This window comes from Protopterus annectens, chromosome 5.part1 (genome assembly GCF_019279795.1).
Source record: "Protopterus annectens isolate FY-2018-M chromosome 5.part1, PAN1.0, whole genome shotgun sequence".
NCBI lineage: Eukaryota > Metazoa > Chordata > Ceratodontiformes > Protopteridae > Protopterus > Protopterus annectens.
In genome coordinates, this window is record NC_056736.1 from 525,996,507 (window position 1) to 526,023,589 (window position 27,083).

The window sequence follows — 27,083 nt, forward strand, 5'->3', positions numbered from 1 at the left end:
AATTACAGGAAAGGTAGGAAACAGGCTAAGGCTTACAATTTTTTTTTTTCAGAAAAGTAGCAAAAACAGTAGTAAAAACAATTCACATGCAGTGCAAGCTGACACACTTGAGTATGTAGCAATATTAGTCCACACACAGTTTGAAAAAATGTAATTAAATTAAAAAGGACTAAAAGCAAGTGCAGAAAGGGTTTATTAGGTAGAATGCGGTAAAAAGATGGGACTGGGGGAGTGTCCTAGATCAAATCTACAGTGGGGCGGGCACTGCAAAAGCCACCAAATTTAAACTACAACCAAGAACAAGGAGGGGGGGGTGGGAAAGACAGTTTCAACAGAGATGTGAGGAATCACAGTGCAAATTATAAAACCAGAAAAATATATACTGATCTCTGTATATTTGCAGAACAGTAAAACAACACATATCTAAGCAACAATTTAGCTCTATAATACAGAATAATACAGAAAAATATACTCAGCTCTATATATTTGCAGAGTCTTTAAGGCTCTCTCTCAGTGCACAGGTTCCAATTTAAATGCAGACTGTTTTTAACAAGTCAAATTAAGGGAACCTAGAGTTAAGCAACACACAAGCTATAAAAACCGATTATATCAGCTGAAGACAAGGCAGAAAATGAGGGGGTGGGGTGGGGAAGACAGTTTCAACAGAGATGTGAGGAATCACAGTACAAATTATAAAACCAGAAAAATATATACTGATCTCTGTATATTTGCAGAATAGTAAAACAACAGATATCTAAGCAACAATTTAGCTCTATAATACAGAATAATACAGAAAAATATACTGTGCATGCTTCTTACAATAGACTGGCATCCTGTTCATAGCTTTGGCATATTTCTATGCCTTTTTCATTTAATTTGCCATAATACATTACATGTCTCCTGCTGTCCTGAATAAGATAAAGTTGATATCTGAGAATGAATGAATTAATGAATGAATGAACTCCAAGAGTTCATTTAGATTTGAAATAGATGCTATTATTATTATTAAGAATAAAGAATTCAGACTGCTGAGTCTGCTCTCTATGACTCAAAGTACTAGAGATGTGACCACACTTGTTAATCTCCCCAGCATACTAATTAGCCAATACTAATTGGTATTAGTAATAATTATCACTAGTTCATTCCCTTATACGCTGACTTTAGTTAACCAAACATAGATGATATAAAGAAAGACAGGCAAAGATTACCAGATGAGGCTATCTGAGATTCATCTGTACATTTCAAACTATAGATTTCTAAGAGGCAAATTATTCCTGTCTGAGAAAATCTTAAAAGATGAAAACAGTAGAGCTTTAATGAGTATTGAAATGCAAACATAATAAAATATTTCAGCATAGAAATACTAAATTTAAAATAAGGTAAGAAATAAGAATAAAGAGACAAGTTTATTACACAGAGAAGTCAAAGATTAAGTGCTCCTTCCAAGGCTATGATATAAACTTCTCCTTCATACACAGAATGCCACAACTATGGTATAAGCTTTCCCTTTATATGCAGAAAACAAGAGCTATGATGTAATCTTCCCTTTCATTACTAAATGCTAATATTATGATGTAAGCTTCCCCTTTATACATAGAACTCAAAGGCTATGGTCTAAGTGTTCCCCTAATACAGAATGTCAAGGCTATGATGTAAGCTTCTCCTTTATACATGGAATGCCAAGGGTATGATGTTACCTTCCCTTTATACATGGAATGCCAAGGCTGTGATGTAAGCTTCCCCTTTATACATGGAATGCCAGTGCTATGATGTAAGCTTTGCCTTCATACACAGAATGCCAAGGATATGATGTAAACTTCCCATTGACATAAGGAGGGCAAATAACATTATGCACTTTAGATCTAATATTGATATTTAGGGTTCCTACCAGATGACCGAAGATGTATTTTGTCGAATGCGTCTTGGTCGAACTTGAAATGTCGAAAAGGCAAAATGATGAAGTGGCATGTTAGCGAATTCTTTCCCTGGGAAAGAAGTCACTTGGCCGCTTCTGTCACTTTGCCATTTTCGGCCCTGTAGTGCAATCTCAGAGTTGATATATTTAAGTAGGGGGTGTGGGGGCACAGCCCTCCACTTTATGCAATGTTTTAATGTCTTTTTTTTTTTTTTGGGAATCGCTGTTCTGGTTGTTCGATGTCTTGTGAATTTGAACTTTTGAGTTCGATATAACAACATCCGATCATTTGATCATTCGTTGTTATAATATAGACCCGATATTTACATGGAAGCACTTAAGCACTATTATTAAAGTGATAAGGCTGTCCTGCTTAAGGTTCTCTTATTTTGAACACAGGCTATACTGAATGTATGATCTCTAACCTTGAAGTCATAACTTATATAAATATTCACTGATAACTCTTGACCAGAAGGCATCATTTGGTGTATCATCTGCAGAAACTGAATTCCACCAATATGACTTAACAAAATTCACGTGATCAAACTGTTCATAAACCGGTGACTGACTCCCTTTTATTTTTAATGTTGCCACTAACACTGCTTTGCCAAACATTGTTTTGAAATTCTATCTCCATCCTTTATGTGAAATCTGATTGACTGTAATAGGCAAAGCTCTAGTGAGAGAAGCATTGTTGCTGTTACCTCATCTGGACCATCTGTCTTTGTGCAAACTCACATAACCACTGTAGCAATTCTTTGACGAATGGAAAACAGTTGTTTTATATTCAATAGAAAATATTTGTCTTTCACAACTATCTATACGTTTGTGTTATAAAAGTCAGCAACTTTGACACTGTGTTATGTATGTATATGCTGGAACTAGGAACACTTATACAGCTCTTGGACATGCAACTGCAAAAACCCTCCATGAACTTCCTCCATGCAACTACACCTTACTTTCACTCAATCTCTGTCCTCACAAGCTTCCATACCAACTCCTCTCTGTCCCTCTGTAAAGACTCATCCTTTTATTACTTAAATTTATAATTATATCTTACTATGGAATCTTAGAACTAAACTAATCTATTCTAAGTAATAACTTTGTTTACTAAGTCAAAATCTCTGGTTCCTACTGCTTTTCACTCTACTTGTTTCACTCGGTGATGTTGCTAATCTATTTTTTATGCAAAATATGAGATCTCTAAAAATGTCATGTACTGCACTTTAAATACATTCCATCCATCCATTCTCAAACCCTTTTCACACATGGGGTTGCAGGGTGTCACTTCAGCAGTGACAATCATCTTGAGCCAAGGTTTACACCATAGTTTCATAGGTTAGTACTAGGCTAACTGCCCTTGCAAGCCATTGTAAGCCTAGCCAATTATCCCTTGTGAGGCTCAAACTCTGCACCTTGTCTTTGTAAGGCAAACACCTTAACCACTAGGCCACCCTCCCAACCCCTTTGGGTAGCTAGCCCTGCCACGGTAGTTCATTCATACCACTCACTCACACACACTCTCACCTACAGCCAATTTAGTGTGTCCACTCCACCTACTGCATGTCTTTGGAATGTGAGAGGAAACCGGAGCACCCAGCGGAAACCCACATGACTGCAGGGAGGACATGCAGACTCCTCACAGATGGCACCCCAGCCAAGAATCAAACTAGAGAACCTCTTGGTGTGAGGCGACATTGCTAACCGCTGCAACAGCACAACCATGTCTTTAAATATGTTTTGTACTATACTAGATTTACTGAACTTTAACTTTATGATAATGTGAAGCTTTTCTCCCTGGGCCCTCTGCTGAAAAAGGGCTGTTGCTCAGTTGGAGTTTCCTGGTCAACAAATGTCAAATAAATAAATGTTTGTCACTGCAGAGAAACCCTGAGGAATCTTGGCATGTAAAAAGAGTGACATTTAGAAATATTACAAATACCATGCCACATTTCTAATACAGTAAAAGCTGACAAATGCTGAGTCGCATAGTGTAGACAAGCAATTTACACATTTTAGTACTGTGCAAACATTCTTGGTAGTACTTGTCCCTACAGATGTTTAAAAATATTGTTTATTTGTTGTTGGATTTGCTGTTCTGTACCCAAAGGCAGACTCATCAGTCATATAAATGGGGGAGCTAACATTGAGTGGAAAATGTCAGACTAGCAGGACATCAGTGCAGGATCTGTTTGACTTGTTGTAGGTACTGTCTAAAGCACTGTATTATTACCCTACTCATGTATCTATAAATACTGAACAAACACATCCTTGGAAGCTGTAACAGCCTCTTTATCTTTCTTTCATTGTAGGTTAGTAACAAAACCTGCGCGTTTTGAACACAGTTGGTGGTGTTTCACTATACCATAAGCTAACTTTAGAACACAGCAACTTCAGTGTGATTCTGAAAAACTACAAACCCCATAAATCTGAATCAGTTCATTCCCGTGTTAAACTTCAAAATCTGGCTTGCAGACTGGTTGTACCTCAAGTATGTGCTTGAAGTGAAAGACCAGGCTAGAACAGTAAAAGCAGGGTAATCTGCATGTATGTAGCACATTATCATGCTAAAGAAAGTGACCCCACCACAGTAAGCTAAATTCCATTAGACATGGTGTGAAAATGAAGATATATGTTCCATGTTCCTTGTTTTTGCAGCTCAGTCGTGCATTTCTAAACGACCATTCTGAAAGGATGTCAGTCTCTGGATGCTTTCTTCTAAGGGCCAAGAAAATCCCTCTTTTTTCAAGTCAGCAGTATATGAGCAGCATGACTTCACTCACCTGCTACCCCTCTACCATTCCCCTACTTGTACCCACAGTCAGGAGAAGCAGTCCATATTAACGTTTTGCTTGTGCACTTTACATAAAATGTATTTTCTTCTACTGCTCATGTAGTTTGAAACTAATTAGCCGATGCCTCTGGCACATTGCACCCTACACTATGTTACTCACTTGGTACACCATGCTACTCACTTGGTACACCATGTTACTCACTTGGTACACCATGCTACTCACTTGGTACACCATGTTACTCACTTGGTACACCATGCTACTCACTTGGTACACCATGTTACTCACTTGGTACACCATGCTACTCACTTGGTACACCATGTTACTCACTTGGTACACTGTGCTACTCACTTGGTACACTGTGCTACTCACTTGGTACACCATGCTACTCACTTGGTACACCATGCTACTCACTTGGTACACTGTGTTACTCACTTGGTACTTTTTTGCCACACCTCCCCTGTCACTGACATCCATCTATTCCCTTATTAGCCTACTTATTCCTGCCTAACACTATTTTATTACAGGGCGAGGGAGCCAGTTGAATCCTGTTTTGCCTCTGCAGGTGGACCCATCCTCAGGAGCAGCAGGGAGAGAGACAGAGTGAGAGAAAGAGAGGCTGACTCAATTACCCCTAAGACTGCCAAACCCTCTATCTTATTTTGATTCAGACAGGAGTCAGGCCAGATCCTGCTGTAACTCTGCAGGTGGCCCTCCCTGTCCAGAGTGAAAGAGAGACAGAGAGTAAGAGAGACAGAAATTAATCTTGGGTTCAGTTTTTCTCTAAGATTATGAGTGCCAGTGACCTGGCATCATATATGTGGCTAAGGTGGGAATTTTTATCCTAAATGGGTAGAGTGAAGATGACATTACAGGCATCACTGCCCATGTTGTCAGCCTGTTCATGACACCCTACTGCTGCCATGCAGTAACTTGTCTCCTGCCAGATAATTATTCTGCAGTCTTCACCAGAGTGCTCCTGCATTAAACAGAACCCCAACCTTCCCAACCGGGGAATCATGAGCTGACATGTCAATCAATCCCACCCACCTCCACTTGCCTCCTGTAGTGGCCAAGCTGCTAATTGAACTGGAGTCATCTATGCTGCATTCACAGTTCCATCTCTTTAAACCATGGATCCAAGACTTGACCTTTCTTGGTAATTTTGCTCTCAGTTTTGCATTAAAAATATCCAGAATGTTTTTATTCCTAATTCACTAGTAATCTGACAATTGGAACACATTACTATCTTGCAAGGAATACTTGACACTGTCAGAAGTGAAGCCAGAAAAGTCATCTTTGTATTCACAGTTTTAAATTTGCATCCCAGTTTATTTTACATTTTGAAAATATGTACAACTCTCCCAATCTTACTGCTACAATTTGATCATTTTCAACTGCTGTGCTCCCATAGCTATAACATATTTAAATGGACAAACCTAGTTCTGAGAAAGCTCTGCACAAACCTATGTTGTAGATTTTAGCCTTACTAGTAGTCATAGCCTGACTTCAGTAAGCCATAAATTTTCTAAGTGCTGCTCAGAACCTGTATCACTGGGCCTAGCAATTTGAATTAAATATAATTTATTTTATTTTTACAACATCTGCTCAGTAAGTATCAACCCTGCTAGTCTAACAGATATCTGAGGGTTTCGCACACATTGTATCTCATAAATTTCTCCTTGTGGCTAACAGATTTTGTATGTACTTTTAACCTGTTAGACTTTCAACCATCCTGCTGCAAATTCAGTTTTTCGTTAATTTTTTGTTCAAGCCATTGTTTTTCCATTTTTTCCAGAAAATCCAGTGATATTCAAATTCTTTCATATGACATTTTGCCCCACTGTCTGTTGACTATCATTCCCTCCAAGCTAATTGACCCATTTGTTCCCCATCACTAGGGTGAGAGTCAACTGCGAAGGAGCCATCATCTAGATAGCCACCTGGATGGTTTGCATTTTTCTGATTTCTCTCCAGCCCTATCTGGTGCACACTCCATTAGGTGCCAGGAAGAGATGCACAATAGGCTGTCCACAGAGCACATCCCCTTGCTTTCGCAAGGAGCATTTTCTGCACTTCCAGCATGAGCAATGATCTCTCTAGGCTGTTTTAGGGAAATCACACTGTCCAATGTGCCCTCCAGTACATGCAGAAGTCTCCCACCCCAAAAAGAGGTTCCATGCCTTTATTCCCCTCCACTTATATCCTCCAGTACCAGGACTACTAACTGAACTCTAGTCAGCTGGTGTGCAGTCAGGTCCCTATACCTCTGTGCCAGTGAGCCTGGCTTAAATTCTAAAATTTGTACTACACTGGTCAAAAGGAATTTGTACTAATTGTAAACTGATGGCCTTGTCCATGGTGAATAGCTTGTTTCAAACCAAACACACACTCTTTGTCTGTCACCACATTGTGTACAGTAAGTACAAACACAATGCATGATGGTATGTCTCACAGTTGTGCGGCTGTAGTTCATGTGACTTGGTGGGACCCATTACAGTTTCATTATTTTTATAAATGGCCAATCTGTTTACTGCAGCATTAAACTGGAAGATGCATAAATGAGTCAACGACACACAGAATTGTGTTACATGACTCATCAGTTTGGCATATAAATATGCATAATTTCATTCTTGAGATGTTTCTATATTAATAAATAATTAATAGGAAAAAAAAAAGATTGCTGAAATCAGCTATTAAGGAGCAAAACCAGCAACCACTAAAACATCTATTCACTTTTTGATTGCTTTATACTAAACAGAAATGTAGAAAGTGCTAAGTATTACATTGTTAAATGGATATGAAAATAAACAGGATATTTATTTAATGGGAATTTTTTTTTATTTTCCTGAATCTCGCTTAGCCTAAACACGTGGTGTCATTTTTGGAAACACAACAAGTATACATTAAAAGTGAAACAGGAAATACCTTAGGAATATTACCATGTTGTACTGTTACAAATGGGAGACTCAGACTACTTTCAGCATTTCTTCATCTGAGATGCAACATGAAAAAGCTTCAATTACTCACCTGATAATTGCCATAATGGCTACATACGACAATTCCAGACTGACTGCTTTCACAACCAAAAAGGTCTACAGTGACAAAAGAGCTTGATTTCAAAAATGTAATATTAAAAACCCTGATTCAGAACCGTGTAAGATTTGCTGGCTGACTTCTTGTTGACATAAGGAGTGAGGGCAGAGCTATAGCACCCCTCCTGAAGTCACCTATGCATCCATCCTCAACCCCTTTTCCCATTTTTGCACATGGGGTAGGGGTGTCACTTCTGCAGCAACAGTCATCTTGAGCCAAGGTTTACACCACCGGGTGGCTAGCCCTGCTGCAGTAGTTTATTTGCACCACTCACTCATGCACACACTCTCATCTTTGGGCAATTTACAGTGCCAATCCACCTTCTGCATGTCTTTGGAATGTGGGAGGAAACCCATGTGACCACAGGGACGACATGCAGACTCCCACATGATACCTGTAAACAAGAAACCTATTTAAACCGGACTAGTTGAAACTATAATTACCCAGAGTGGCTACTGTACTGCTTGAGGATGCAGGCGTTCCTTGCTGTTAGATAATGAAGGTGTGTAATTCATGGAGTCACAGTGTATCTTTTAAATAGAGTAAGCTGTTTGGATGTGCAGTTATTCTGGAATGTATAACATCAGCTAATCTTAACATGCAGTATTTGCAAAATTCCTTATAAAAATCAGTGCCGTGTGTGTGTGTGTGTGTGTGTGTGTGTGTGTGTGTGTGTGTGTGTGTGTGTTTGTGTTTGTGTGTGCGTGCGTGTGCATGTGCGTGTGTGTGTGTTTGGAGGGGGGTGCAGGATGGGATTGTGTAGCTTCACTGTTTGCTTAATGTTATATCTCAAAATGTAAATGATAGCCTGTGTTCTTATATCTATTAGTTTTATAGTTTCAGTTTTTAATTTTTTTAGGTATTACCAGCTATAGAGGCATTGCACTTGCCATAACTTTCTTAGCAGAGACATCTGCATGTGAACACTGCAGTAAAATGCTATATAGATATTAGCAATGCTGATCTAAGACCTTGGACATTCACCATAGTATTCAGTGCTGCAGTCCTTCCTCTTCATCATCAGCATCCTTTTTCTCATTTTCTACAAGGGGTTGGAGTGTTGCATCAGTTGTTGCCACCTCTCTTGATTAATTACCACTCTCCTGCCTTCTACAACAGTAATGCCTAACAGTCATAGGCCTTCTTGCATACAACCCCACCATAGACATCCTTGTTTCCTCTTGTCTTCTTCCTGCATCTCCCAGATCTTCTTCATCAAATCATTGATCTGTTTTCCTCCAATTATGCCCAGACCACCAAAGTCCACCGTCTTTGATACAATTGGAGCATACCTCTGAACTGTACAGAGTTTTGCAGACTCTCCAGATTTTTACCTATTTTTAGTCCGTTTTTCATAAAATTGTGTTTTTTTTGGCAAATTATCAGTAAATCATTATAAATCTTTAAAGACTGAAGTTACAAAATAATGACAGATGTTTGAGTTTCAGACTTCATATCCTTCAGAAAATTCATGCCAATGCAAAACCTGTTATTCTATCAACTTTCTATGTTTGTAAGAGCAATATTTAAAAATTGTCCCTATGTTTGGGCCTTTGTCCCACTTTTATTTATGGCTTTGTCCAGATTTCTTGCTCTAAGAGGTTGACAGGAATAAACTGGAGCAACTTTGGCTTCTGCTCTGATGTCATCATTTCTTTGGCTGTCTCAATGTATACATCCTACCACCCATCTCAGGCACTTCACCTCTATCACTTCTAGCTTCCTCGACTTCTCTGCTTTTGATGCCCATGTTGCTATACCATACAGTAGTACTGATTGCATCACTGTTTTGTACGCCTTACATTTCAGCTTTTGTGGCATTCTGCTGTCACAAACTACCTCTGACACTCTGTCCCAGCATGCTGTAGCCCCTCTGATTCTAGCTTTGACTTCATTCAGACTTTTCTTCTCCTCACCCATCCCTCCCATATACTTGAAGCTGTTAATCTGTTCCACTATTTTCCCTTCTATCTCAGTTTTCAGCTTCTGCTGATTTCCCCCATTTGCTGCCATGACCACTGTCTAGTCTGTTTTCAGTTAACTGCTGTGCCTGCATTCACTTTCTTCCCACTCCCACTGAGAACCTTTCACTGAGTCCAAATACTGTTGTTCTTGTGTTATGGAGTCCTTGTACATAGCCTGAAGTAATTTTATCAATGCTTCTGACACATCAAACCATTTTCAGGACTGCCCAAATCAGCTTTCTTGGGACCTTGTCTTATAGTTTCCCCAAGTCTATTAATGCCCATTTGGACTCTTTCCTCATCTCCAGCTCATTCTCCACAATCTGTCTCACTGCAAACATTGGGTTGGTTGTAATGGTTCCTGATTTAAAGACAAACTGTTTATCTCCCATCTTACAATATAGGTTCTTAGGCAGGTACTAGGCTATCTGCCCGAAGGCATTTATAGGCCTAGCCGGAATGTGTTGGCTTTTGCCAAACCCTTAGAATAGTTCCCTGTGCCTCTGTCCAGTAGAGCCACTGAAGTGATCCCTGGGGTAAACTTTCTGTTTCCCATCCACTCATCAAGGTTTCTGTTGAAGAGGGTTAGCGAGGAGCTCTGCCTAATGTAGATTGGAATCTTGTTCCAGAGCATGGGAAGTCTCTGGGACAGGAATCTATCCCTCCAGCACGTCCTATTTATTGTTGTGGTGAGGTTTAGGTCCCTGGAGCATGTGGCTCGAGGGGATATGGTTTTCCTTAGGTGGAGCATGTTCATCAATTCTGGGTTGGACATGGCCTTGTATGTCAGGCAGAGATCACCTCTGAGTAGGCGGTATGCAACCGAGTACAGCTGGAGTTTCTTCAGTCCAGCTGCATAGGGGATCTGTTTGAGGCCAGTGATCCTCTTGGTGAGGTACTTCTGTGGTCTTTCCAGTTGTTGCAGGTGTCTTGTAAGGTACATCTCAAATGGGGCATTGTACTCTATGATGGGTCTGATGAATGATGTGTAGAGTGGCCCAATAACCTCTTTCGATCTGGATGCAAACCCTTTTGTGATTAGGTGGGCCACATAGAAGGATTTTCTAACCACTTTGGCAATGTGATTATCAAAGGAGAGGTTACTATCTACTTGGGTCCCCAGATTCCTTATTACGTCTTTTGTATTTAGGGGGCTATCACCGATGTGGTAGTTTGTGGATACTTTGTTTTTTCCAAAGGGGATGACTATGTACTTTTTGGCATTTAGCTTGAGGCCATGGTTGTGACACCAGGTATCTGTCTCAGTGAGACCCTTTTGGAGGATGTCTGTGTCAGCTGGAGAGTCAGTTATAGACCCTAGTTTACAGTCGTCTGTGAACTTGGTCAGCCATTGTCCTCCTGTGCTTGCCTGTTCCTCTGAGAAGTATATGCTGAACAGAAAGGGTCCTAGGACTGAGCCCTGGGGAATGCCACTTGTAACCGGTTTAGAGTCAGACCTAGCTCCCGCAACTCTTACCATGTGGGTTCTGTCCATGAGCCAGTTGGCAACCCATCTTGTTATATAGGGGTTTATGTTCAGGCTGGTGAGCTTGTCTACAATACCTGAGTGAGGAATGGTGTCGAAGGCCTTTGCAAGGTCTAGGTAGGCTGTGTGGACCACCTTTCTCTTGTCTATAGCCTTGGTAACTGACTCAAAGAAGTCCACCAGGTTTAGGAGGCATGATCTTCACTTAACAAAGCCGAGCTGGGTAGGGTCCAGTGTTTGGAGGTTCCCAATGTCTCTGTTAATGAGATACATGATGATGCATTCCATAGCTTTGCAGACCAAGCTAGTCAGGCTTATAGGGTGATAGTTCCCAGGGTCCATTGTGGCTCCACCTTTGTGGAGCGGAATAACCATTGCTGTGCACCACGCTGTGGGCACATAGCCTGTGGAGAGGCTGAGTTTAAACACTGTGTTTAGGTGAGGTGTAGTTCATCTTTGAGCTTGTGTAGGACGTGGCCTGAGACACCGTCCAGTCCCATTGATGCTGTGTTTTTGGCTTTGGAGAGGGCTGTTTTAACCTGAGTGTCTGTGATTTCAGGGGCACTACATTCTTCTGGGATAGTTATGGGCCCTTTTGGGGGTGATAGGGGGGTGAAGTCTGCACTGAACCTGTCTGCCAGGATGTTGGCTATATTGGTCGGTTCAGTGTATTTTGTGCCATTCTGCACTAACTCTGAGCAGATCTGAGAATTGCCACTTAGATTCTTGACATAACTAAAGAATGCCTTGTGGTTATCTTTGGAGTCCATGGCAATTGTTCTTTCGAGGCTAGCCTTGGATGATTTTATGAGGGAACGTAGTTTCTTGCTGATACTAATCAGGGATGTCTTCCCTTCTTGGGATTTTACTCTTTTCTGTACTAGTTTCCTCCTTCTATTGTATAGCTTGTTTATGGCAGGAGTCCACCAGACTAGTTTCCTTTTCTTGGAGGAGTGAGTCTTGGTTTTATTTGGGATAGCATGCATTCTTGTAGGTTCCCGTAGAGTGCATTAGTAAAGGATTTTGCAGCTTGGACAGCATTATCCTTTAGCATGGGGGCTTTGAAACTTCCCACCTCGGTTTTCAGTAACATGAAGTTTGCTTTTGAAACATTTTTCACGGTGGTTTCTTTGACCGGGGGGTGGTGGTGGAAAGTGGATATCCAGAGTGATTAGTTTATGGTCAGATCTAACCAGCGAGGGGTTAACCTCCGGTGTGGAACACCGATTGCCCATGTTGGTGATGACCAGGTCCAATATGTTGTCACCTCTGGTGGTGGTGTTGACCAGGGCATTTGAGTTTATAAATTCTAGGAAATGTTGGGCAAGGGAGTTTGTACTTGAGTAGTTCTCCCAGTTAATGTTTGGGTAATTTAAATCACCCAATATTAGGGTGTTTGGTAGGACCTTTATGTTTCCCATTGTTTCCAGGAATGCGAGTGGGGGTCCTGGGACATGCTGGGTGATCTGTAGCAAGCTGTAATTTGAATAGCAGGAACAGATGCTTCCAAATAGGGGATAACTGTAGAAAAGAAGGCCGTTTCTTCAGTTTCTTGAAAAGAAAGTACTATAGAACCTTCTAACTCATGCCTGTCCTTTGACAAGTATCAGTTGACAAGCTACATTTGCAACAGCAGAAATGATCTTGCATTCTAGCCCAGATGGTAACATTCTATTTACTTCATACTTTTGAGTGTAAGGCTAAAGTTTGATACTTAGATGTTTGACAGATAAGTACAAAAAACTTAAAATGCAGTTATATTTGGGTGTGTACTAATCAAGGATAGTAGTAACTTGGAAAATTTCCCTTACTTGAAGTTAATGTATATAAGGAGAAAGCAAATTCCTATTTAGAGATACCTTTAGTTGTAGCTTCTGGCCAGTGGCATGAAATGCTTTTTAAATACTGGCTACATTGTGCCGACACCTCAGTTCTAAAGCCAACATTTATATTTACTTTTACTACATAATGTGTTTAGGGATTGTTTTATACTAAATAGATATACAGAACCCAATACATTTTGCAAAAGCAAATAGACATGAAAATAAACAGCATTAACATACAATTTATTGGATACATTACATTTTTCTCTTGAGTATTGTTATAACAAGTTTCAATTTTTGCTGTTTGCACAGCAAGGAGCACTTTAGTGTTCGCACATTTCAATGCTGAACAAAGTCATGCAACTGTAATCTGAAGAAAAAAAAAAGAGAAATCAAAGTATTTCAACCAAAAAAACACTGATTATGACATACTGAGTGGATGTATTTTATTTCATAATCCTTTGTATGATAAACAAAGTGTAGCTATTATGAAGAAACAGGGCAAACTCCTTGTTTTTGTGAATTTTCCCTGAATTAAGGGAAGATACCATGGAGAGAAAATATTTCTGAAAACATGCATTTTCAGGAAAATTCTCCTTAATGAAGTTACTTTTAAGGTAATTTTGAGCTTACTGATGGAGGATATTGAGAGGGAATTGCCTGCCCTTTGGAAGGATAAAGCACATGGATCTAATGAGGAAACTCACCAGAAAAGGTGTGTGAGATGGCAGAGGAAGACTATGATCAGAAATTAGAGGCGGAGGATGTGATATTGGTTCTGAAGGTCATTTCATGTAGATGTGAACTGTCCATCTTAAAGAGGAAGGATAGATGGAGAAGAAAGGTACAGGCAACAGAGTACAGTGGCTACATACTTAAGTGTCCAAAAATATGGTTTAACAGAAGGAATTGTGAATGTATGGACTCCACAGAAGCATTCGAGAGGGCACGGGGCAGGTAGAGAAAGGGAGTAAAGGACAGAGGCAGTATAGAGTGTTTATACTTAAAGAGCAGACTAAGCAGGCTTCCTGTCACCTTCTGCCATTAAGCAAATGCAATGTAATGCAATTTTTTTTTTCAAAACAGGTTTATTGTTTTAACATACAAGAGAAATATCATAACAATTTTATACAAGTAATTAAAAATAGATATGATTATAACATTCAACAAAACAACTAAAGTATTTACAAAGACATCCACTACAATCAGATCAATTAATTAAACTAAAATACCATGCTATTGAAATTAGGATTTTTTTAACAAATTTTGTAAATTATCCCATACAATATAATAAGATGTTTTTCCAGTTGTTCTTGACCTAATTGTGTTTATTTCCATATGGCACACTATATTCATAACATTTTTAAATTCATTGAACGAAGGAGGTGTATCTGAAATCCAATTTCTGGTTATTATTTTCAATGTAATGCAATTTTGACATGTCTATATCTGAAATGTCTGAAAACAGGCATATGGACTGCAAAGTTATTGATATTTCTCGTTTTCCTATCCATTTCTTATCCTTCCTCTTCAAAGCTGTTTCAGAATATGATGAAAGCCACGTTTTTATACTTTAGATATACTGCCTCCAACTTTTTATGAATTTAAATATGGATTGCAGACTAGCTACGGAATGTGTTTGTTGGTATAGGATTCTTGTTCCAAATGTTGATCAGATTGCAATGTCTTCTATAAAGCTTGCAGTGCAATTATATTGTCACAGTGCTGTACCTCAAGAAGGTGACAGTGAACTTTATTATAGTTTTGCGGAAATAATTTATGCTTCAAACTCTGCTGCGCTTATGGTACTAAATTTTGTTTTTGTATGTATAGTTAAATATCAGAATAAAAATATTCTGCTGTTCTATATCATATTGAAAAGGAAGACACATGAGATTTTCACAAAATAACTTTTTTCTTTAGTTCTAATGAAATTTTTCTCATGTATGTCTGGCAGTTGGTGCAGAAGAAAAAGGCTATAAGAAATTAATGAACTGCTCCCTATAGAACAGGGTTTGATTCCCTCAGCCATCCTTTACCTGCTGTATTACCTTGAGCAAGTCACTTAACCAGACATTGCTTTGTGGCAATTGGGAATTTTGGGCAAGGTTCCTTAATGGTCTCTTGGACTACAGGCCTAATAACTACCTCTGAACCTATAGAAATCTGTCATTAATATTGTCTGTGCTTGTTTTTCTTCAGCAGAATATACCCTATTGCCTCAATATTTTGGCTAAAATGAGGTTTTATATATATTTCAACAGATGTGCAGTTTGTTCAAGATACTCATTTCTTGAACCAAGTGCTAGAACAAAAAAGGCAAAATATTAAAGTCTTTGTCAGTTTTGTTTCATGTTAGTGGTTCTGGTATACCTTCATAGTCTAAAAGGAATAATTTTATTAACAATGCAATACCTTTTCAGTAGCAGCAATATTTAGATATTCATTACAATGGCTATGTTCATGGTTTCATAGTTAGCTGCTGTGAATGGACATTTTAAGCTAGCCAATAACCTATCTGAGGTTAAAATCAAACCCTGCACCTTGTGTTTATGAAGTAAAGACCTTAACCATTATAAACACAAAAAAAGAGACCATTATGTCAAACCCCCTCTCCTTCTTATTGGAATGGTAATATTTTATCTGTGGAAAGGGCAGATCACCCTAAAAACAGGAGTTCTTTTGATCTTTTACAACTGTTAATACCCCAAAGTAGCTCTCAGTGCCCTGCCCCTATCTCTACCTCTACATGTGGAAGTGATGATTACATATAGTCCCCCTTACAGATATAACGTCTCCCAAATAAAAAACCCAGAAATGTGGGAGGAAGATTAACATTACCCTTATAGAACTGGTATAACAATTTTACCTGTTTGTAGCTCAGGAGGTCCTAGAAAAGGGTTATGCATCAGAATTCATATTATAGCCTTTTCCCCAACTAATTCCAGGTACTTTGAGGCCGCAGCTTGAGCGCTCCAGGGTAAATGCTATGCTTCTCTAGAAGACCTTCTCTGGTGGATTTTTTGAGTAGTAGAAGTACTAGAAGTATGAGAAAATAAAGTTATTTTTTAATTTTATTCCAGTCTTATTATGCAGTTTTTCAGTATGATTAATAGGATGTTCTAGGATATTGCTGATAGGGTTTAGACTTTTATTCCAGATTGTCAGTTATTAAAAAAAGTGGAAACAGTTTGGGTTAATTCCCATTGAAAATTCACGACAGTAGTACTAGAGACTGCCTTGCACTCTCCATGATCTTGGAAGATGATTATTATTATTTAGATCTTAAAGACGCTTTTCTAGCATGTACTCTTTCATGTACCTTTTGGTTTTCGGGTAAGTCAGGACCCTTCATTCCTCCCGTTGCTCTTCTTTGGTTAAGCCATTCCTAGCAACGTATTTTTCAAATGGCTAACTCCTGCAGTAGCAGCATTTAGAAGACAGAGCTCACAGTTATTTCTACATAAAGATCTGCCTCATTCAGTACCAGTTTCAGGACAGTCCTTGGACTCCTCAACAAAGGACACAGTCAGGTGCCAATATTTCACAGCTTCACTGCTGAAAGATCACAAAACATGTAAATTCCTGATGAGGAAATTACCTGAAAAGTCTACTCACAGTAACACATCCACTCATCATACACCTACCCATATAGCCTAAAACCTGACACAATAAAAAAGAAAGACAGAAGTAAGAAATAAGCATTTATGCATTCCCTCTGCCCCGCATCCCTCCATCCCTGAAATATGTACTAATTGCAAAATCATACAATCACAAACACAAATATTGGGAAACAGATGCTAACCTGGCATGCATTGCAATCTCTTCTCCCTTATGCATGCTTGCGGAATTACAAAACTGGCAAGCAAGCAGGTAGTCAGTGATATTGCTTTTTATTAGGACTTGTGATCATCATCATCTGTTGAAGAAGGTGACATTCAAATAGGTTGAACTTGCTGAACTGCCTTGCAGTTACTGGTCAATGTTCAGCTGTCCTTTTCTCTTTAGGACTACCTTTTTAATGACTTTGCTCGAATCATTTCCTTTCTGGATTTTCTAAGGGTAATAATCAATGACAGGAAGTCAGATATAGTACCCTCTAAGCAAAACACATTTCTGGAAGTTATACTAGAGATTTTTTAAGAAAGCATTTTTCTGATGCGAGAGAGCATTCAAAATATGGCTACTGTCTTTCACTGTGCTGCCAACCATCTCTATCAAAGAGAATGTTTGGCAGTAATAATTGCAACATGTCTGATACCATTCTCATAGACCAAAATGAAAGGCTAAATTCAAGGTTTAGTGTGGCAGTTAGCTCAGATGATTAAGGCTCCAAACTCTTATTGACCTCCTTATTGTAACCAATGGTACAGGGTTTGATTCCTTTCATTTCTGTTGGCCTGCTGTGTGACTCTGTGCAAGTGTCCTAACCAGACAGTGCTCCCACGTCATCCCTCATAAGGGACACATGGCTAATGAGCTTACCTGGTTAACAACTGTATAAAGAACTAACTGTCTTTTGATTCTGACATGTATTAAATAACTATCATGGTAGATGATGCAGAAAATCCATTCCTTCTCCCTTTTCTTATCTCCCAAGTTTTCATAACACATGCACTGACCATATACTGGTGAGTGTCCACAGATGATCTGATGACTCAGGAACAGTGATCTCCAGCTTACCATGCCTTATGCATCATTCTGTTAAAGCATTCACGTATAGTCTGTACTGATGCACTCAGATGTCCTTCAGTCAATTACAGGTAAATAACTATTGTAACACAGTCCACAAACAAGTGTGTGGGAGGAGGTGTAGATTGGGAGAGACTCACTCCTACAATTTATGCAAGTTGGTTTCTTATTGGAAGTTTGAGATTTGATAGCTTGAGTAATGACACTTCTCTTCCACTATGGCCATTACCACTTCAAACGATGACCCAATAAGTGGGCAAAGCCCTGCATCCCAATCTCAAGACAGTGAAGCTGATAGGATGGAAGACAGAATTTTAATTCCTAATAGTTTGTTTTCATCACAAGATATGAATATGTTAAAGGAAACTAAAAAGTCTGATACAAGTAAAACTTATACATAGAAATGGAAAATATGTATTTCTTGGTTTGTAATATAAAGTCTATATTTTCTATTGCAAGGCTTCTATACAATTTAAACTACTTATGTGACTCTACTTTGGCTTATTAATCAGTCAAGGTTCATGTTTCTGCAGCCTTTGCCTGTCGTTCAACTTTCTCACAGGTAGAAGCTCGTCCTACTTTTAAGACCTTCCTTAAAAGGGTTCTTCACTTGAAACCTATTTTTCTGTCCTATAATAATTTGAACTTTATCTCCCTTTGAACTAACAGTTTACATGGGAAGCACTTTTTATGCTTAGTGTTACTTCTGGCAAAGGAATTTCAGAGTTGCATTCTCTCATGTTTAACCCTTAGTTAGTATTCCACAGTAAAGTGCAGTTCAAGGCAGATCCATCATTTATGTCAAAAGTAATTTCAGCAGTAACTGTTAATCCAACCATTCAACTACCCATCTTTTGTTAAAAATAAGAAGATGATGAAGAACACAGTTTGCATAATTTTAGGTAGAAACTGAAACCAATGTACTATTTATGAAGGACTAATGACTTCAGAAGGACCAATTAGCATGTTTTATCTTTGAAAAAGACCAAGAAAGCTTATCAGCTGATAAGCAGACTATTTCTGAAATGGCCGTAATAGTGAATTGTCTTTTGCCATGAGAAATCTACTAAAACACTTCAAGGTAAAACACTGTACCACAGCAGCAGCTACATTAACAGTGTGTTTTATAAATGTTTACGCACAAAATACTTTAGAACTTTCTGCAGAGTTTGCCATTGATAGTTTCAAATATGCACTACAATTTTGATACTTAGTCTAGGGGTAGGAGAGGTTTTGCAAGGCTCTATTACAGGAAATTCTGTAGCTGACAAGATATCGGGGCTTTAAAATGATGCTTAGGAATTCACCCAGATACTTTACTGTTACAGTGATCCTCCTTGAAGGAGATGGCATAATTGTATATCAGAATACTGACTATAATATCAGATCACTGTAACAGGAAAGGTACCCCTTACCATTCCCTTAAAGTATATATATTTCTTCTTATTTTCTTTTATGTAGTATTACAGACTTAGATATTTATGTTTTTATGATAAGAGTTAGTTGATTGAAAGACAATAGTTTAAAATATAATCAAAAGTTTGTGGAAGGACCACATGGACTCAAAGAACTAAAGAAAACTCATACCAGCATTGGCTTTAGAAGTCAGTATCACACATCAACCAAGGTTCATCTGGCATTGGTCTTTACAGGGACTGAAGCACAGGTACTTAGATTTCTCTGTGAGAAAGATGGCACACTAAGGGGGTAAAATCCAGATGATATAATTCATTGTCACAATCATGTCTCCATCTCCTTGAGGATTCACTGTTAATCTTATAATTTTTTTCTTTCTTTCTTTTTTTTTTTTCTTATTTAGAAGAATGATTTCCCTGGAGGAAAATTCTATGTGGTCTTTGTAATAAAGCCAGAAGATTATGCTTGTGGTGGTTCAGTGCCCTCCTCTTCAAGTAAAGGTAAGAATAAACGTTTAATATCACTGTAACACTATTCATCTTCTAATTTTATTACATAAACAAATGTTCTTATTTTATTGAATAGAATATAAATAAATTAAATCCTGTTGTGCCTATGAGTTGGTGTGGTAAGGCGTGAGTGTATGTAACTCCTATAACACTGTAACTCCCCAACGTTTTAGCATAAAGCCCAAACTTAACTTGATCCACCTTCTACATTTGCATGAGTGACGGCACTTTTCACTTTGCATTTCTTAAAGGCAAAGATATAAAGTCAGTTATCCTTGTGTTGTGCCTATATCAACATCGGTGCCTGTTAAATGTAAGACAAAGCAGGTACTTTCATTGACATTTAAAATGGCTGAGTCTGAGGTCTTACTGGTGATAGTGCCGGAATTTTGCCTTCTATGTAAGGCTGTTTCCATCAGTCAAAATGGGCATATTTCCCTGTTTTTGTTTTGCCTCCTTTTTATTATTAAAAAAACTGTCAGAAAAGATAGTGTTGGCCTAAATGGATAACTGTTTGGGGCTAATCTCTCTTACAGTGTTTGACATGCAGCAGACTTTAGGGCTAAACTTAAAAAAAAAAAGACATCTTTCTCCTATTTCATTTGAAGAAGCATAGGAACAGGTTAGGCTTAGAAATCAATATTTTTCCTCTCAGTATTTCATTAATTTTAATGATAACTGAAATGATAGGAGAAAATTATAACTGGTTTATTTCCAAAGAGGATAAATGCATATTTTAGAGCATATGTTAAAAGTACTAGAAACCATATGGAAACTTTTTCATTTATTCTGTATTTCATACTTTTCAGGATTTATGGATCAAAAACTCATTGCCAGGGACAATAGGTTACAGTTATTATAAAATGAAAGTCCATTTGCATAAGCTCTGGGAATTATTCTGGGCTCTGTGAAGTGTCAGTTGTAGTGATTGCACTGTACATGTTTACCACATCTGTTTCTAAACAAATTTAAAATGCATTATGGGTACAGAATACTAAATGAAGTAAAATGGCAGAATCAGAAGTTGTAAATACACAGAGAAATGCAACTAAAACAAGTCAGTCCAAAAACTACAAATTATGTTGAATTAGTTTTGGGGTATAAAATGCTGTATCCCATGACAGGTTAGGTTTTTCCAGTAGTCAGATAGATCAAGTTTCAGAATTTTGTGTCCTTTCTTTGTTATATCTTGACTCTTAGTCACCTACAGTAAACACTTGACCTTCTGTACAAATCTAATAAAGATAATTGTTTTAAGATAAATTAATATAATAGGCCATATGTCTTTGATCTGTATATGTGAAAGTGCATGTACTTTTTATTTCAAACTGAAATCTGATACTATCCCTGACTCCTAATGGTCTACTCAACTGAAAGTGAAGTATAAACCTATGAATTGAAGAACCATGTCCTTAGATAGTCCTGATGCATCTCTACCTCCAGGAACTCTTTCTGTTAGTAGTGACTGACATTGTTGGAAAAGTAGTGTATAAAGGTCTGTATCACTAGCATTTACATTTTGTCTTCGCCTGGACTTCTGAGAAATAGATGCCAAACAGTAATGGTCCCAGGACACTTCCCTGGGGAACTCCACTAGTGACAGGTCTGCTATTGGAGGTGGAGCTGCCTATTTTGACTTTGGGGGTCCTGTCGGTGAGCCAGTTGGCCACCCACCTGATTACACCCACCAGATTCTGAGGACAGTGTGACTTCATATAGTCCCTGTGTAGGATTCTTTCTCCATGACTATTTCCAGAATGAATCAGTTGTTTCAGTGGGAAAACAATCATGTTTCTCAGTCCCTTAGAAAATATGATTTATTACAACTGGAATTTCCTGAACCCATGTCTATTCCTCCTTTTCTTTCTGCTATGGATGATGTTTTTGTCACAGTCTGCAATTTCCTTGACAGTCTATTGCCCACCAAAAAAGCAGATACTGTAGATTGTATAAGGCTCCTTAGTCTTTTAAGTTTTCATGCACTAATCCCAGACTTGACCCAGCAACTGTAGCATTCGTAAACCTAGCTGCTTGTAAGCAGTTTGTTAATACTAAACCCTCTCCTTTTGAGAAGAATGGGAAGGCTTTAGATAAGTCTGGGAAAAATGTATGCATCTTCAAGTCTTGTTTTTTAGAATTCTCAGTTGTTAGGCTTATATGTTGAAGTTTATGTTGGCCACTTGTGAGAATATGAGTAATGTTTTGGCATCAGATGCCTGTTGTGAGGAAAAAATCTACTTTGTTTAATTTGGTTTCTACTGTTTTTTAGGTCACTACTCAGTTTTTGAAATGTGCATATGAATCTACTGATGCTATTTCCAAGACTGATGCCACTTGGATTGTCATAAGGGAGTTTGCCTGGCTGCATTTACAAAACCCCCAGAGGATATCAGAATGTAATTCTGAATTCCCTCTTGGGCAGAGAACTAATATTTGGACCTTCGGCTGTAGATGTCATCAAAAAGTGTAATAATAAGGGGCAGCTGATTCAAGGACTCTCACTTTCTCCAAGTTTGCCAAGGGATTTTATCCTCCTTTGTCTAATTTCAATAAAAAAAAAATCAAGCAATATGCTGGTAAACAGATGTTTAAAAAGTAGTGGGAGGGATGTTCCAAAAAGAAAGCAGGACCCCTCAGGACAATGGGCAGCCTAATAAGTCTGAATGACTACATGGAGGATTTCCAGCCCTCTTCCCTACCCTAGCAGTCATTTAATCCTTCCAGAAATTCTGAACCTCCATTTCTGTCTTTGGCAACAGATTGCTTCAAACATATGGGTTCTGAGAGTAATCCATTGAGGCTACACTTGTCAGTGAGAGTCTCTCCCTCTTTTCAGGGGATTCCTCCTCATTTGCCAGACCAAACTCGTCTTCTGTTTTTTTCCCTGCTGTTATCCAGCTTTTGTTGGCTCTGGGGATGATAGAAGCTCTCCCTCCTCTTCAGTTAGGGAAAAGATTATTCAAGAATAGTTCTAGTGCCAAAGAAAAAAAGCCTCTTGGAGACCAGTTCTGGACCTTTCCTTTTGGACCCAGTTTGTGATAATGCCCAAGTTCAAAATGCTGCTACTTCACAACTTGCCACCTCTTATTTCCCATTTGGGTTTGTAGTAACCTTAGATTTAAAAGATACATGTCATCACGTTCATATAGATCCAGATTTCAGGAGTCTATTAAAGTTCCTTGTATCTTGATCACATTATCAGTTCTCCACCTTACGCTTTGGGATATTTACTGCTCTAAGGATGTTCACAAAGTGTCTAGTTTCTCTGATAGCCAACTGCAGAATGCAAGGTATTTACATTTACCTTTATTTAGACAACTTGCTTATCTTTGTAGAGTCTTTTTCAAAATGTCAGGAATCCCTTACTTAGCTAAGGCTAGGATTCAAAGATATTCATGATACCTCCTGCAAGACTTCCCATGAGAAAGTTACAGTGGTACCTGAAATCTCTATAATTTCAGCACCAATATCCCTTGAACTTTCAAATTCCAATTCTTGGATTTGTTAAAAGGGACATCATGTAGTGGAGATAACAGATCTGTCAGAATCCAGGTCTCCCATCATACCTCCCAACCCTACTGAATTACAGGATTGAATTCACTAAATAATGACAGGCATTTGAATTTTGGTTTCCATATTCTTCAGAAAATAAATGGCAACACAAAACCTTTTATTCTAGCAATTTTCTAAGTTTATAAGATCAGTATTTGAAATGTTTCCCTATTTTGGGGCTGTATTCCCCCATTATTGGCTTTGTCCGGGTTTTTTGTGCTAAGAGGTTGAGAGCTATGGTGAGAAGTGAGAACTGAATTCACTAAATGATAGCCATTTAAGTTTCAGTCTTCCTATCTTTCAGGAAACTGCTGATTTGGCATAGTGGTATGTTTCTCTGACTGTAGTGCATAGGGTCCTGAATTCAAGACTTGGCTGTGAAATGCATTGTGATAATGCAACATTTTATTCTAGCAACTTTCCAAAATGTTTAACCCCTCCCCCCCCCAAAAAAACAAAACTGAAATTGAAAATAAATGCGAGAAGCTGTGCAAGATGCCTAATGCTTACACTACTGTCATTCTATTGCTATATATCTATATTGTGTGGGTACAGAAGTAGACTTTTATGATGGAAATGTTCTGAATTGGGCAGTTTTGTCATTATTGGTTCATGCATTTTGTTTTATTGCCTACTGGAAAAATGTTCAATCAATAAATTTAAAATGCACTCTATCTAACAAGTGTGTTGTATTATACAAGGAATATAATTTAATAAAGTCAGAAAAATGTATCAAAGAACACATGTATGTTTCTTGTTTTGTGTGCAAGGAGCCAATGATTTGAAAACAGCCCAAAGGTAATCTTTATCCACCACTGGCCAAAAGCATTTTCTTTGGACGTGGTGTGGGTTTCAATGCTGTTTCAATGAATGTGAGTTTCAATGGTAGAGAAGTTTTAATGCCAAGTCTATTTTCATTGTGAGACATTATTGCTTTGTTTAGTAGCTTTGTTTAGGAGATGTCAATTAGTGTTTGTGCATTATGCTATAAAATGTAAAAATATAATCCAAATAATCATTGTAGAAGTAAAGCAGTATGCGCACATTAGTGTTTATGGCAAATGGGGCAAAATAGACAGGTAATGGTACATTGGAATGGATCTGTCTGTTCTTCAGTTTTCATTTGAAAGTTGGTATCCCACAATTCCATTGGAGTGGGCTGGGTTATGTAATTATGTATGTAAATTTGATGTTAATCAGTGGACAGATTTTGTACCTATTTTTCATGGGTCTTACCCAGATTTTTGATGTTTCCAGGTTGAGAGGTATGTCTCTCATCCTCCCCTCCTGCTCCAGTGCAATCATCTAAAACAGAAATCTCAGACTTTGCTTGGGGAGCAGTGTCTACAGGGATAAAAGTATATGGGCTTTGGAACAAAAAAGACAGATAAAAACATATCAACATGAAAGAAATTATAGCTCTCATAAATGCTGTCAACTCTTTAAATCATATGGGGTCGCTGGACCTCTGCAAGTGTTTACAGACAACACCACAATGATGTGTACATAAACAAGCAAGGGGAATCAGTTCTTACCCTGTGAGTAGACATGCCATGGTAGCCTGGGTTATAGCTTTACAGCACAATCTAACTATAAAGGCATTTTACATTCCATCAGAGAAAAACTGTGTGCAGACAAGCTAAGCAGGTCCAAGGCAGACCCTCATGAATGGAAACTGAATCAGAGGATTTTCCAAGATTTGATCCATCTGTGAGTAAAACCTCAAATTGATCTTATGGTCTCCTCTCTAAATAGTCAATTGGGACATTTCTCCTTCAGGTCTCCATACAGGAAAGCCTAGAAGACAAATGCCTTTTCTTTTCCTTTGACAAGAATGTTTCCTTATGCTTTTTCATGCTTTCAATTAATAGCCAGGATGCTTCTGAAGATTCAGAAGGACTCCCCAAAAATCATTGTGGTATCAGCCTATAGGTTAAGATATTGATTCCTAACAGTAACTATTTTTCTTCTCAAGTGTTTAATTAACTAAAATGAAGCAAAAAGATCTAATAAAATACAATTCTGAAAAGTGGAAGTTTTTTTACTCCATTTTGAATTGCATAATGAGTTCTGGAGCATTAACACTGTCCCATCTAAGGTTATTAGACTCACCAAATCATTTATTTGATTCCAGCTGAGCTTATTCATCAGCTAAAGACCAGTTGTTATCAACATCTGCTTGTCTGATTACATGAATGTCATCTGTAAAGGCATTCCTAAAGTGAGTTCTTTATTTAACCCTCCCCTCCCAAAAAATACACATTTCTCCTCCATGGGATTTAAACTTTATGCTGGATAAATTGACTTCACACTTCACCTCTATTTAAACTTGCAGGTACAGTGAGGTGAAAATATATTTCTTGGTAAGTTCTCTTTCTGGTTACTATCACATCTGGTTGAAGGATCTCAGAGTTACAAGACCTGATACATAAACCACCTTACCCCTAATCCATTATGGAGGGTTGTCACTTAAGACTAATTCAGTTTCCATGCCGGAATTAGTATCATCAGTATTTCTTTATCAATCCATTCAACTGTTAGTCTTGTTTTGAGAATGATGGAAATCATAATTTACATCTGCTGTTGTACACAGGCATGCAGATACTATATTTGGAAACAAAAACAAGTTGGAAAAACTGATGAGCTTTTTTGTTTCACTCAGAAAAGGGAACGAAGGTCTGCATACCCTAAGTAAAGGGTTGTCCTTCTGCAAGTACTCTTTCTTATGGCAAGTATAACAAACCTCTGCAAAGTAACATAAGTTCAGACTCCACCAAACAAAAAGCTACACCTGCAATGTGTCTCAGAAATGTTTGCTTTTGTAACAGTAAGTACCATACATACAAATGTAATTTCTGGGAGGTCAGAGCATTCATTTTCATCTTGTGCTTTAACATAGCCCTTGAATGATACAGTTACACTAATCCACTCCCCATCATGTATCATGCATTGTTGTTTAGTTATGTTGGAAATAATTTTAATTATGAGGTATGGTAGTTAATATATCCTACTTCATGGTTGTTTTTTTTTCTTTTCACAATGGCATATAGCATATTGATTAATCGGAAAAGGTTTGCCATAAAAATTATTAATTTTTGAAGCACTTGACTGATGAAATATGAACAATGAATATTCTTGCTAAGCAAATAAATACGAACCATACCCCAACCTGTAGACTACATGTAAAAACTGGATGTTAAATTCTGTCTTTCCCCTGCTTTGTACACAAACATATGACCAATGAAAGTAAATATTTGCTAATAACTTGATATCCTTTCATTTCCAAACAGGAAAGGGAAACCATACTTGGAACCTTGAACGAATAAAAAACCTTGACGTGACAATAACACCCTCCATTGATGGTAAATATGCATATTTTATTTGCATATGTGAGAGAAGCCTTTTTTCTGCCTCCAGGTACTTAACTGTGGTTAAATTAATTTCTGGCTAACTTTGGGCAGTTGTTCTCTTCTGGGGTTTTACTACTGTGAGTTATATAGTAATAATAATGACCACCTGATAGTTAGCAATGCTTGTTGCTAGAGGCTTTGGTCACTAGAGGAAACTGTAGTGTAAATTCAGGCCACACTGAGCTGAAGCCATTACATTTCAGTGTAAGCATTTACCTTTGTTATACCGTTCTTTGTGATATTCATGTTCTATAAAGCTTGTATGCCATGAGATGTGGTTAAACAACTTGTCTTTATATCAGTTTACTACCCCTTGCTAACAAACTTAGTAAACAATAAAGCCAACTCCTTGATAACACTGGTCTCTGGAGTGCTTTACTGTTTTAAAATGTCAAGTGTGCAGCTTCTCTAAATTATGCATACCTTCT

At 38.1% G+C, this 27,083-nt stretch overlaps 1 protein-coding gene across 1 annotated transcript in view; it reads left to right on the top strand.

Moving 5' to 3' along the window:
• SIDT1 (SID1 transmembrane family member 1) overlaps nucleotides 1-27,083 on the top strand; it is an 853,551-nt gene that overhangs the window by 215,874 nt on the left and 610,594 nt on the right. The window contains exons 7-8 of the mRNA XM_044073143.1: nucleotides 19,588-19,684; nucleotides 26,536-26,607. Coding sequence (XP_043929078.1) covers nucleotides 19,588-19,684; nucleotides 26,536-26,607 — 169 coding nt within the window. The remainder of the gene's footprint in view (nucleotides 1-19,587; nucleotides 19,685-26,535; nucleotides 26,608-27,083) is intronic.